The sequence below is a fragment of the Dromiciops gliroides genome, chromosome 1 (assembly GCF_019393635.1).
Source record: "Dromiciops gliroides isolate mDroGli1 chromosome 1, mDroGli1.pri, whole genome shotgun sequence".
NCBI classification, from domain to species: domain Eukaryota; kingdom Metazoa; phylum Chordata; class Mammalia; order Microbiotheria; family Microbiotheriidae; genus Dromiciops; species Dromiciops gliroides.
The window spans coordinates 561,130,750-561,144,917 of record NC_057861.1 but is presented as its reverse complement, the minus strand read 5'-3'; the positions used below and the strand labels follow the sequence as shown (position 1 = coordinate 561,144,917).

The 14,168-nt window shown below is 38.6% G+C and overlaps 1 protein-coding gene across 1 annotated transcript in view; it reads left to right on the top strand.

Annotated features, from left to right (window-relative positions):
- Nucleotides 1–14,168, top strand: part of LOC122751770 (ribosomal RNA-processing protein 8-like) — a 108,711-nt gene that overhangs the window by 3,089 nt on the left and 91,454 nt on the right. The window contains 1 exon segment of the mRNA XM_043998932.1: nt 9,680–9,754. Within this exon segment, the coding sequence (XP_043854867.1) occupies nt 9,680–9,754 (75 nt within the window).

The following is a 14,168-nucleotide window of genomic DNA, read 5'->3' as shown; positions in this document are numbered from 1 at the left end:
AGAGCAAAGGAGCTCAAAAGCCAACACAAGGTGACATACTCAGTTAACCTAAACATGGAAATAGATATTCCATAAAAAGAGGCATTTGAAGCATTTCTAACCCCACCCCCCAACAAAAAAAGAACATGAGTAGATTATTTGACTTGTGAAAACCTACAACAACAGAACACAAGGTAAATAAATGTAATTACCAAGAAAAGAACAAATAATGAAATAAATTACCCCTAGCCCTCAAGAGTATTAAAAGGAAAAGAAAAACTAAGGAGAAATCTTTGGCCTAAAAAAAAATAACAGATTGGGAAGTTTCTTTCTAAAAGGACACAAGGGAATAAAAATGAAAGCAGAACTTAAAGAGATATAGGAGAAGTGACTATGTAGGAAGAGGCCTGAAACACCATGAACTAAACCTCATAACCCCCCTATCTCCACCAATGTGTATTGGCACAAAAGTTGGGGGTATTTTGTAGGACAAAACTACAGAGTTGGAGGCGACACAAAATAGGAGAGGAGATAGAGAATGTGATCTACCTTAATCAAGTCAATGGTAAACAGTGAAGGGAAAATAACTCCTGTAGTTTCTTAGCATGAAGAGCAGATAGTGGGTGAGAAAGAGATGATTTGAAACAGGAGAAAGAGTGAAATCTGATTCAGTGATGAAAGTGGTGCTACTGAAGAACACTCCTATGGTAGTGATAGATGTATTCTGTAATGGGAGATGGAGAATGGGCATAACCTGCAGTACTTTGGTCCTTAGAGAGATTGGTGCCTACTATACTATAAGGTAATCACATAGAAAATATTTAAATGAAGGAATTCAAATTGGTATTTTAGAAGCTTTAATTACATGAGGAATGCAAAAAGACTAAAGAAGGAATAAATAAATTTGAAGATCATTAATCAAAGAATAGAAAGCAATGAGAAAAAAGCTGAAATCCTTTTTAGGAAAAAAGTGCAGAACATAAATACTAATAAAAAAAACAATGCTAAAAAACAAAAGTATAGGGGAGGGAACTGATTAAATACTTGGCTAAGAAAGGGGAAAATGAAGGGAGAATTAGATAACTAAAAAAAGTAATCGACAAATAAAACTCCCAAACTAGGGAAAAGAGATAGGTTTAGAGTAAGGGGAAAGAGATCCTCTAGGAAGAGATTTGCTTTAATGTGGAAAAAACAAAAACAAAGGAGCAATGTATTAATAGAGGATTTTAAAAATTGATAAAAAATTTTTAATATTGAAGGGGGATTATACACAGAAACAGCAACATTGTGTGATGATCAACTGTGATAGACTTGGCTCTTCTCAGCAGTGCAATGATACAAAATAAATTCAAAGAATTCACGATAGAAAATATTCTCCACATCCAGAAAAAAAGAACTGTGGATTCTGAATGCAGATTAAACCATATTGTTTCTACTTCTTGACTTTTTTTCCCCACTTTTATGAGGTTGTTTCCTTGTGTTTTGCTTCTTCTTTCACAATGACTGTGAGAAATAGAACTCCAATAGCTTCAAGAACTCAGTGTTGGTGATGTGTTGTAGGGGCCATATTTTAATTGGGGAGTGTTAGGTGGCTCGCCGAAATATTGGGGCAAGGAATGAGATTAATAGCCTCTTTCAAAAACAGAACAGGGTTTATTAACAAGAACAAACTTAAAAACACAAGTAAGATTAGTAGAATTAAGGAAAAGGGACACTTGCAACCTGGTTGTTTGGGGAGGGGGTGGCTAGCTTACCCAAAGAATTGGAGGCTCATCACACATCTTGTAAAATAGAAAATAATTCATTAGGAGAGATATAGTGGGGAACAGATCACCATGGTGACTGTCCCAGAGAAGACCTGGTCTTTTGTATCTTTATAAGACAAAGAAAGGGAAGGGAGTTACAAAGCAAGGGGAAATGCAAAAAACTGGGGACAGATAACTAAGAGGGAATCTTTGATAATGGAGTATCAGTAAGATATGCAGCATCCATCCATATCCTGCATATCCTCTTGTAGACCTTAGTATTGCTTATCAGCATAATGGGGTCATGTCCTTTCACACCTCATACTTGAGATGGGAGAGACAGCTGTTTTCCCCTTGGTCTAGGGGGTTGGAATCTTTTGGATTACTTGGGGTCCCACTGCAAGGAGAGTATAGGGAAAATGGGTTAAAACAGCACAAATGTTTTAACAAAAACACCAGATAGTAAAACAAATTCCAGTTGAATGTTCTATTATGAAATAAAACTTGGTCAAGCATCTATCAATGAAAAATTATTAAACATACAAAGTCATAATAACATTTGAATGCTAGGGGTATGAAAACTTTAAATACCTGTGAAGCTTAAAAAAACAGTTAAAAATTAACAAAAGTTAGAACAAAGTTGTTTTTAACTGCCACACCATTATTAGTGTGTGTGATATTTCAATGGTATCCAATTTGTCTGATCTGTGTCGTTTGAAACGGGGGTCTCTATCTCTTTCCTAAGTTTTAGGGAATTTAGCTTGGGTTTCTAATATATTGTTACTTAGAAATTAGAGGCTACAGCACCAGTTTGGGGCGTTAAGCATTTATTAAAGAATATTAAATATTAGTAAAGAGAGAGCCATGCTCTGAAAGTTCAGAGGGGAGAGAGAGTAAAAGCATGCCTTCTCCCTTCAGAGTTCCCAGGCCAAGAGAATGTGAGAGAGCATAACCTCTCTGCAGTCTGGAGGAGAGGCGGCCCTTACACACTGCTTCAAGCTAATTGGCTAGCATCATTCAAATCTATTGGTTTACAGCACTTGAGGATGGTCCATGAGCAGTATGTGCTGAGGTCAGAGTCCAGAGGACAGACCCTTTGGAGGGAAAGGCTTTCAGGTAGGTGTAGTTTTAACCTCTATTGTTTGTATTCAGAGTCCAAAGTCCAACTACATTTCCTTTGAAATTCTCCTGACTCTGGGCTGGCCTTAAGAAAGGTCAGGCAAGGCTCTCTGGGTCCCCTAGAACCCCATTATTTTCTCACAGACCTTAGATTAAGAAACTGCTTAACAGAGCTATTGAGAAATACTATCAAACAGCACTACAGCTAAGTGGAACAATCTCTGGCATATTAAGGAAATCTCCAGTTTTCAGAATTTTAAAATTTGTTCTTGCTATTATTAACACCTAGACGCCAAATGATTTTTCCCAGGGTCACACATTCATTATACCTATTGAATATCCAAGAGGGGAAATTTGAACCCAGATGTGCCTGACTTTGAGATCACTTCATGGTGAATATACAGTAAAGCTACATTTCTAAACAGTTTCAAGTACTTGAGATTCTTTTTTTTTTTTTTTTTGCAGGGCAATGAAGGTTAAGTGACTTGCCCAAGGTCACACAGGTAGTCAAGTCTCTGAGGCTAGATTTGAACTCAGGTCTTCCTGAATCCAGGGCCAGTGCTTTATCCACTGCACCACCTAGCTGCCCCTTGAGATTCTTTTAACAGTTGAAGCTATAGCAATTCATAACCCAAAAGAATACTCTAACAAATATTCACATTACATATTGGTAAACTGAAGTAACTTGTTTTAAGATCATGCAATTAACAAATTTCCAGATCCAAAATTTTAAATACTTTTTCTTAATGCAAATGTCACAATAAACCCTGACTTAAAAAACCCAAACAAACATACATCTTATTAGAAGACATATTTCACTCAAAATAAGACTAGAATAAATTAAATTACAACTGGAACTATTCCCAAATGGTAAAATTTTCAATTTATCCAAGGTCCATCTACTAGCATTTCAATATGAAACCATTATTATCAATGAATTAATTTTTTATATAAATACTGGTGACTGAGAAGCCAGATATTTTCCCCAAATAGAACCTGATTAACCTTAATTTTGGGGTTTATAAAACCTGGGTTTAAAATATCAAATACTGGAGATCAATTCCCAATTAAAGTTTTAACAAATTTCTTAAAAACAAATAAAAAAGAAAAATCAATCTATAGTTCCCCTGTAAATGCCTCGTTATGTAAGTTACTTTTCTGACAATTCTGCTTTTAGTGGCAGAGAGGATTGCTAACTCACTGTAAGATAAGGCACTTAGCTTGAATAGCAAGGGGGACACACACACACACACACACACACACACACACACACACACACACATAGAACATTTTAACACAAATAGAATTATACAAGGACAGACACAAAAACAGTAAACAATAATGGTAAAGATTCTTAAGATAATTTAGCATGCACAAATTAAGTCCTCCTCTATATCCTCCAAGACCCATTAATCTGAGCCAGATCTGAATTATTTTTTTGTTTGTTTGTTTATTTTTTGGTTAGGCAATGAGGATTATGTGACTTACCCAGGATCACACAGCTAGTAAGTATCAAGTGTCTGAGGCCAGATTTGAACTCAGGTCCTCCTGAGGGCCAGTGCTTTATCCACTGTGCCACCTAGTTGCCCCTAATCTGAGCCAGATCAATTGGTCTCTTTTTTCCCCTTAAAAAAAAAAAAAACAACTTAGAGAACTGTTTCTGAGAGACAAAAATCCTATTTTTTTTGGGGGGGGGGCAAACTCATTTTCTGGAAGGGAGGAGAGTTCAGATTCATATTCTTGTTTAATTGATTCAAAATGCCATCAAAAGAAAAAAGAAGTCCCACTCAGCGCCTTCAAGTTTTGGGCTGGCAGAATCAAAAGTAAACTCAAAAAGGAGATGCCATTGTGGCCATCAATGTTGTGGGTCAGACTTAAATTCTGCTAATTTTCCAAGTACTTGCAATCATGTAGTACATGATTTGAAAACAGAGCCCGGCAGCTGTCCTTTTGGGACCTGTCAGAGTGGCCATCCATAAAAACAAACTGCAGCCACCCCCTTTTTGGGAGACCTGTCAGAATGGACCCAAGTTACCAAATCATCCAAGGACATAACCAGACCCCCTATCAAAGAGCTTTAGGAACTCAAGTGAAAAGGATGCGAGTTCTAAATTTGGGAGAACCTTGCCCAGGCCCAGCCTTCTAATTTGAGTCCAGACTGGAACACAAAGAATTCCTGTTGGCACCAAGCCTCCAGAGGTCAAAAACAGTGGCTGGCTGGACACAGAGTCTTCAGATCCTGGATGAGTCCCTATATGTAAACCTGAAAATTATTGAAACAATCAATATAACAGAATTAAGGTCTTTAATGGGTGCAGAGGAGCTATAACTCGTATGGCAAAGCAGATTACTAGGAATACCCAAAGATGGGGACTGAGGACAGGGTTTATATGGGGTAACAGAACAGAGGGAACTATGAGACCTCTTGTTGGGAAGAGTAAGTTTTTCAGTTTCATAAGGTAAGTTGTTTTACATAACAAGCAAAAGTGTAAAGAAAGCTTGGTAATTTCTGGAGGGGAGAGTTTGGGAGATCTACAAATAATAGAGGCTGGAATTGACAAAGTCTGGTCAGCCCCAGGCAATTCACTGGCCTGGGAATAGAGAATAGGCGAGGATCAGCCAGTTCTTAGTAAATTGGGTTTGTCATTGGGCTACCTGAAAAACATGTTTAGAAAAACCTGAATATCATATTTTAAGAAATCATAAATGAAAACTGCCCAGAACTATTGGAACCAGAGGACAGAATGAAAACAGAAAGAATCCCCTAGGGCTCTTTTGAAAGAAACTCCAAAATGAAAAGTCCAAACAATGCCATAGACAGAATCCTGAACTTCCAGTTGTGAGATTTAAAATTGGATATTAGATCATAAATCTCCCCTCTTTAACCTTTCCCTTAATTTATTTCCCAGACTAGTAAATGGAAGAAGCTTCTGGTTTTCTAGTTAGAGCTTTTATTGTATGGTAGTTACCAGGTGATGTTGATTAGAGGGATAGGAAAGTAGAAATACAAAACAAATCGTCTTAAGTCTAAGCTTAGTCTATATTCTGTATAAAACTCACCAAAACCCAAGGCCACCTTTGGGGAGAGAGAGAGACCGAGTCAAGTGTGTGCTGCTAACCGCGAGCCGGGCCGAGTCGAACTCCAGTCAGCATCTGTCTGTGCAGCGCAGCCAGGAGACCAGCAGAGCAGGAAAAAGAAGAAGCCACTTCCGTTCTCTCCTTGCCTTTTAAGCTCGTACCCCAGAAGTCAAGTGCTTAGCAGGCAGTCTGGCATGCGTAGCTCATGCCATTGGTCTCCTCCCCAAAAGGGTGGTCCTTCAAAAACTGGCTTCTTTCAGTTATCCTAACCGACTGTTAAAAAACTTTCATTTTTTTTTTTTTACCACACAGTCAAAGAAAAAATAATGCATGTAGCCAAAAAGACAAAGGTGAAGACCAAGAGTTAGAGTCAGTATCACATAATATGGAAAGGAAAGTTGTAAATACAATGTTCAGAAAGGCAAAAGATAGATTAAAAAAAAAAAGGCTTACAACCAAGTAGAAACTTTGAAATGTAAAAGTATTAGTTGAGAAATACAAAGAAATGTAAATACATTTAATCAGCTAATTCAAAGAGCTGGATTTTATTAACTCACCACCAGAGGTCCATAATTTCTATGGGAGTCAGCTGTTCAGCCTGTCTCCAATCTGCTCCAAAAGCTTTTCCCAGGCCAGAGAGAGCTACTTCCTGTTGGGGTCCCTTTTTCTACCTTTTTCTCCCTCCCCCGAAGGGGAGGTCCTTCAAGTTATGTGGCTGAGACTGGTTTCCTGTTGATGATGCAGTCCACAGCCTCTGACAGCACTCCTTGGCCAAGTTTAGACTAGGTTTAACAGGGTAGGTCAGATGTGGCTCAAAATCTAATCCTCTTTAGTGGGTACCTAGTAGTTTCTTATTCACACTCAATTCAAACACAACTAGATCAATCAAGTCTGACCCCTGGGTGTCTGCCAAATTCCATTATTTTACCACACTTGGTAGGCACTCAATAAATAGTTGATGGATGCATCCATACATGAATGAAAGTAGTAGGTGATTCCATTTTAGTGGTGACATGCCTTGTTTATTTGCTCCATTGTAGGAAGGAAGGTTATAGATATGGGTGGTATGGTGGTGGCTGTTCCCATTTTTGAAGGGAGAGATGGTTTGAGAGAACTTTCTAAAAAAATTTCCTCATCCTATTACCATACCACAGAAGCTCATGTATTTTTGTATGTACTCTATTTGAGCCAGTGAAATGAATGAGAAGTCTGGGAAATAGGAAGGATCTATTAATACCTAAGCAGGGATTAATTATCAGCTAGTTTAGAGTTTCAGAGTTACTTAGAGAGTGTAATGATTGGAATGACGCCACCTACTGGAGATTTACTATAGGAAAGCTCCACCATGAGGAGAATGCCTCTGAGGGCAAGGCCATGCAGCTTTTCCTTGGCATCAGAAAGTGACGTTTGCTCACGGGTACTGTCTATCAAGGCTACCAGCTAATCAACTTGAGGAGCCTCCCATTTTCTGGGAGGGGACAGGAAGGAGGAAGGAGGGCCTGCTCGGAAAGCTTTGTCTCTTTTTGGTTCCTGACTTCACCATGGTGGTGGTGGTGGCAGCAGAGGACTTCACAGGAAAATTAAGGAAAGATAGGATTGCCAGGCTGTAGGAATTCTGTTCTCGATCTTTCTTTTTCTATCTTTCAATAAACCCCTAAAAACCTAAACTTGTTTTATCAGTGATTTTAGTCAGTTTCCCCCAAAACTGGGGGAACAGATTAGAACCCACATTTAGAATTTTAAATTACACAAGAGAAAGCTGTACTAGGGCAGAGAGAGTTCCAAAGACAAATCTTGTGTCACCTTTGGCATTTGGGTCATTCATGTATTGTTTCAGAGAAGAACACAAACTATCACAGATCTATTCTTTGTAAAATCATAAAATTTTAGAGTTGGAAGAGGCTTTAGTGACCAACCCCCCCCCCCCATTCTTTCATGTGCTTATGAGGGAGCCAATGGAGCAAAGACAAAAGATTTAAAGTTATTTTATGTACATGACATGTGAAACTCAGTTGGAATTGATTGTTTCTTTCATTTTTAAAACTAATGTGAATTTTTTAAAAAATTGAGGCAACCTGGATAGCTTTCATTAGATATGGGACTAAAGGAAATCAAAATGGAAAAGGAACATATAATAAAGGTGGGAAATATTCATAGCATTAACATTGCTTGTCGTACTAAGATGTGGAAATTAAGATTCAGATGCAATTCTCTTTTTAGAGAAAAGGAAAAAATAGACATTTAATGACAGACATCTGTTAAATTCCCACTGACCTATCTATATACCGTCCTTGTACTATTAGGAGTGTCTTCCAAAGCAGTATTATTTAATCAACAACATAGCAAATCAGAAGAGCAACAATTTTCTTTTTTCCCTGGCATTATTGCTTAGTGGAAGTAGCAATTAATTACTTTAACTATATTCTGAATAATTGAGGTGTTTTATCTATGTAAAATTATAATTATAATAATAGTTAGATGAGAACACAGTGACCTTCCTGCTGGACTATTGGTGTGTAGTTCTCAATTACTGTCAAGAATCCTCTTTTGCCCTCCTTCTCAACTCCAAGATAAGTTTTCCTTTCTAAACTGTTTCAGAAGTCTAGGATGTGATGCTTCTGAGCCTGAACCGAGGACATGTTGATTAACTGCCATTTACTTTGATTATAGCAAATTAGATTTAACTGTGACTGGCATGTGAACGATCTGATGTCGGACATGGATGAGGGATATTACAACACAAGCCATCGTGCATTTAATTTCCTTTAAGTAATGAGATTTTATGTGGTGGTTCTGTCTTTGGGGACTTATTAATATGCAAGTTATGGTACATTACCTTTGGGTTTGAATATGAAGAAACCAAAACCATTTTTCTACTGTGACTGAATTTTGCTGGTTACTTCTAGTTACAACCTTAATTTCTGAGTATTTAGAATGAGACCTGTGAGTGAATATAGTGTAGGTATAAATAGTCTATTTCTAAGACTTAAAGTCTTGAGGAACTGTATAAAAGAAGCACTTACGGTTAGGCATTCTGAAAGTAGCTCAGTAACATGAAATTAGATTGGAACCCACATTTCCTTTCTCTATCTCCTCCCTCCCCACCTTAGACCAATGATTACTGTTCCCACTGTCTTCATTACTTCTTGCGTTGACTGCTCAAAAACCTTTAAAAGCTCCCCATTCTTACTGAACAAAGACTAATTTCCTTAATTTGGTTTTAAGGATTCTATAATTTGGCTTCAAAATGCTTTTCTACTTATTTCTTGCTACTCTCCCTATCATAGATAGTCTTTCCTTTAGCTAAACTAAATCACTCAACTTTTTCCAGATATACCCTATAGTTTCCTGCTTCTACCCATATGTTCATGGTATTTCTGAAATGCCTTCTTTTCTTATTTTATCTGTTAACATCCTTTGCATCATTTGAGACCCAATTCAGATGCCATTTCTTCCAAGAATCCCTTATTCCTCCCAGGTGGAAATTATTTCTCCCTTATAACATGAGTTACCATTTAAATAGAGCCTTAAGGTTTGCAAAACACTTTACATATCAAAACTGAGGTAGGTGATATTATTATCCCTTTATTTTTTACAAGTGAAAAAACTGAGACTGAGTGAGGTAAAGTGACTTTCTCATGGCCACAAAAATCAGTAAATGTCTGAGTTGAGACTCAAACTCAGCTCTTCCTGATGCAAAGTACCCCACTTAATCCACTCATAGCACTTTATATGTTTAATATGCCCTCTATTTACAGAAGTCCTTGCTGCAGAGATCTTTGGTTTGGGGGAACCAAAGAGGTTATAGAGGCAGTACTGCGTTTGGGCTCAAGGTGAGAAAGGGGCAATAATAGCAGTACCCCTTGGAGAAGGGTCAGGGGAGAAAATCCTAGAGCTGGCATTCTTTCTCTCTTGGAGCCACACAACTACACCTCCATACTGCATGTGGAGGACAACCTTTGCTACACTTATTTATTCTATTGCAATCATTAAGAAAAGATGTATGCAGCATCCAAGCATGTATATCTTCTGCTGTGTGGAGCAAACTCTATCATGCTAGCATCACATGACTTGCACTTACTACAGACGCAGCCTTTTCAGAAGTACACAAGAGTTTTGCCAGTGGGTGGACTTGATTGAAATCAAGTCTTATTCTGGGTAAATTCATCATCCATACACCACTTGACAGTGATTGGTGCCTGGTGGGCTGAGGGATATCTCATCTCTGCAGCAGGACACATGCCTATTCCTTGGGTAGGTATAGGATTATCCAAACCATTCTTAAGTACCGTATTCTTAAAAATATTTCAAACAGTATAATTCTAATTTAATTAATCTTGTGTGTATGCATATCTTAATCCTCTCTACCATATCATAAACTACTTAAAGGCCTAACTATTTCTATCTCTTCAGCATCTAGCTTAATTCATCACACTTAGTAGGCACTTAATAAATATTGATTGAATGAATGAAATGACTAGGGCAAGACTTCTCAAACCCTGATAGTTTCTATAATTGTGCTGTGAAATGTCCAAATAGGGAGTTAAATCCTAGAGTCTAGCACTAAGTCAGAGAGCAAGAAGAGTTCCCTAAAAATCCCTGGGAATGAAATTTGAACAGTCAATCTACCTATCATTCTCCATTACTCCATCTCCATTATTTATAACTAGTTTATAGTGTAAGATAGGATTTTAAATGATTTAATAGGTGTTATTGTTTAGAATCTTGTTAAATTTCCTGATAGGGAAAAGGTTTGGGGTGTGGGGAGAGAGCAAGAAGCAAAGACTCAATGAGAACTTAATCAGAGGAAGTGAAAAGTGAACAGAAGAGGTATTTGTGTGAAGCAGTGGATTAAAGAGGGTGAACTAACTGGGACAACCAGCCACATACTTGGAATATGTTGATACTCTGATAACTTTTGGAGTTGCTTTATAGCAACTTTAATTCAACTGAACTAAATTTAAGTGCAACAAATTAATGTAACCATATTGTTTCAGTTTGTATCCATGTTAATTTCATTTAAAAAAAATCTGGACCTGGAATTTCATTTGTGAATATCACATTTATGCACAAGCACACACCAAGGCCTCCTAGCATGAAAACTTACTTCATTGAGGTAGATCAGCTTCTTATCAGATCTCAATCTTAAAAAGTTGCTTGAGACACAGAAGATTGTACTATGTTGTCTCTAGGGCTTGAGGGTCACTAATTGCCCAAAGTGATGGAAGTGCTCAGATCACACACACACTTGAGAAAAGAATGACTTCCACCAACTGAGTTTTCTTCTCTTTGAAAGTCTATTTATAAATGACTCCAGAGTGTATTCTGTGATTGATCTTACCTTACCTTGTTTGGGGGCCTTTCAGCTATATTCAGTTAATATGGTTAGTTCATTGTTGTCCTTTGTTCTCAAAGAGGACCAAAATAGCATCACTATGTTGGAGTTCTTGTATAATGTGTCCAATTGGCTGATCAATATGAGCTCAGAAGGCTCTACCACAGGTCGGGTACAAATAGTATACATAAACATTTGGAGCAGAGATGTCTCTAAATTTGCTCATCTCACGTTTCTTTTGAGCTACTGTAATTTAGATTTGCTCATTAATCACAGCACCTTCTTTGATGTGAGTACGCAATTCTGGGTGGTGTCATACATTTCCATAGTTTTTCAGAGAGACCCTGAGAGTGTCTTTGTATTGCTTTTTCTGATTTCCATGTTAGTGCTTGTCTTACTTGTAATCTTTTCAAGTTAAATAATTTATTGTCAATGTGGTAGCTGACCTTGATCCCATTTTTCAACCTTATTGAAGGCATCTGACAACATTTATGAAAACATCATGCTAAACAGCATGGGAGCAAATCCACAGCCCTGTTTCTCTCCATTGGTGACTGGGAAAGCATGAGAGAGCATCATCCATTATCCAGAATCCATGCAAGAATGCTGCTGTAAAACTGGTGTATGATACTGATAAACTTTTCTGGGCAACTGTATTTTGCCATAATCTCCTACAAACCCTCATGAGTGACAGTATTAAAGGCCTTAGTCAGACCAATGAATATTGTATACAGACCTCTGTTCTTCTATTATTTCCTCCTAGAATTGTTGGGCAGCAAACACCGTATCAACCATCTCTTGGCCCTTTCTGAAGCCACACTGGTTCTTGGGTAGATTACCATCTTCCAGGTGAAGTATAAGCCTATTAAGGAGGACTTTGGCAAGAATCTTGATGGTGATTACTAAGAGAGAGACATCCCCTATGATTGTCACAGGACAATCTATTTTCTTTACCTTTATAGAGACCGACAATGGAAGCTTCCTTGAACACTTGGGTGATAACCTCCTCTTGTAACCTGAAAGATTTTAGTCTACTTTTATATGGGCAGTGGACCCCCTGCTTTGTAAATCTCAGCTGGAATAGAATTAGCACCAGGAGCTTTGCCTAATGACGTTCAAAACCTCTTCTTCAGTTGGAAATTTGGCTAGAAAAGGATTGACTTCAATCTGAGGTGTATGGTCAATGGCTTCAGCATTAACTGATTATGGTCTGTTGAGAACACTATATTACCCCCTTCCCTCAGTAGGCACCAGAAAAGCAGGCCGCAGGGAAGGATTTCCCCCTATTTTGGTGCCTTTTCTCCAGCTGGGAGTCAGCCTGCCCCACCATCTCCTTCGGAATCTCAGGCTCCCCACTGCCAATGAGGTTCCTGTGCCCTCCTATCACCTCCCATCTGTCCACACCCTGGTTCTGAGTTATACCTAAGACATGTTAAGGGCTAAAATTCTAGCTAGTCTGTCTAAAATATCCAATGAGTGGTCGCCAATAAATTATAAGCTTTAGCAAGAGTTAGACTTTTAAGCATTTATTAAGGAGAATAAGAATTTGGTAAAGAGAGAGAAAGGCTTAGATTCCTATCTATTAAAGGGAGAGCACATTTCTAGCTCCGCTCTCCACCAGAGTCCAAAGGAAAGAGCCTGAGACCGAGCTCCAGTCTCTTCCTTCCTCCTCCCACTAGCCCGCGTCACTTCCTGATGCCAAAGAAAAGACTCCTGGTCTTGCCCTCAAAGACCTTTGCTTCATGGGTGGAACTCTTCTACAGTAAGTCTCCAGCAGGTGGCGTTATTCCAATCGTTACAGACACATGGGAGAAAGGAGAGACTAGGGTGCCACTTGTTGTCTATTAAAGCACAGTGATGATGCTTGATGTCTCTAAAAGTACAGACCCATGCTAGAAACCTAGGGACAGCTTAGAAACATCACTTGCCACCCTGGAATCAGGTAAGAGAAACTAAAACAATTCTTGCCAGGTTGTGAACTATAAAGACTAGTTGCTGAACCAAAGTGGCTAGTCCCTTTTGCCCCTTCTGGTCCTCCCCATTGTGCCCATCTTGACTGTCATGATTCTATTTTAAAGATGTACCCAAGTCTTTTTTTGCGGGGGGGGGGGCAATGAGGATTAAGTGACTTGCCCAGGGTTACATACCTAGTAAGTGTCAAGTATCTGAGGCCGGATTTGAACTCATATCCTCCTGAATCCAGGGCTGGTGCTTTATCCACTGCGCCACCTAGCTGCCCCTTCCCAAGAGTCTTAAAAAAAACCCCATTATGGAAGTATTCAGCCCATCTGTCCAGGATCATGCCATTATCAGTAGTCAAGATGATGCCATCATCACTGAGTAGTTGAAATGTACCATGTCTTTGGCCCATAAACAGCCTTCAGGGCATCTTAAAAGCATTTTGGATTGTTACTATCAATGTAAAACTGAATTACATCTGCCTTGTTTATTGAACCAAGAATCCTGCATCTCTCTGAGCTTTGCTTGTACTTTAACTTTTGATGGAGTTAAATGCTGCCTTCTTAGAGAAGGATGAATTATCCTACTGGTCCTGTGGAATTCACATTTCTTTTCATTTAGCAGCTTCTGAATTTCTCCATTTTTGTCAAACCAATCTTGATGTTTGTGAGTGTTCTGGCCCAGATGAGTAAATGTGGTGCTGTACACCAGATCTGAAAGTTGGTCACTCCTTTGATGCTCCACTGTTGCCAACCATTTATTGGCTCAGCTTTCCCTCCAAGTTTCTTTTTCCAAGTTTCCAATACCTGGAGAAGACTCTAATCTGTTGTTGACATTGTTTTCTGATAGTTGTCTTGCCCTGGGACCACCACTTTTGTTGAATGCAAATGTTTATCTTGGAAAAGATAAATCTGTGGTCAGTCCAGCACTTTGCACCACATGTCACCTTCATT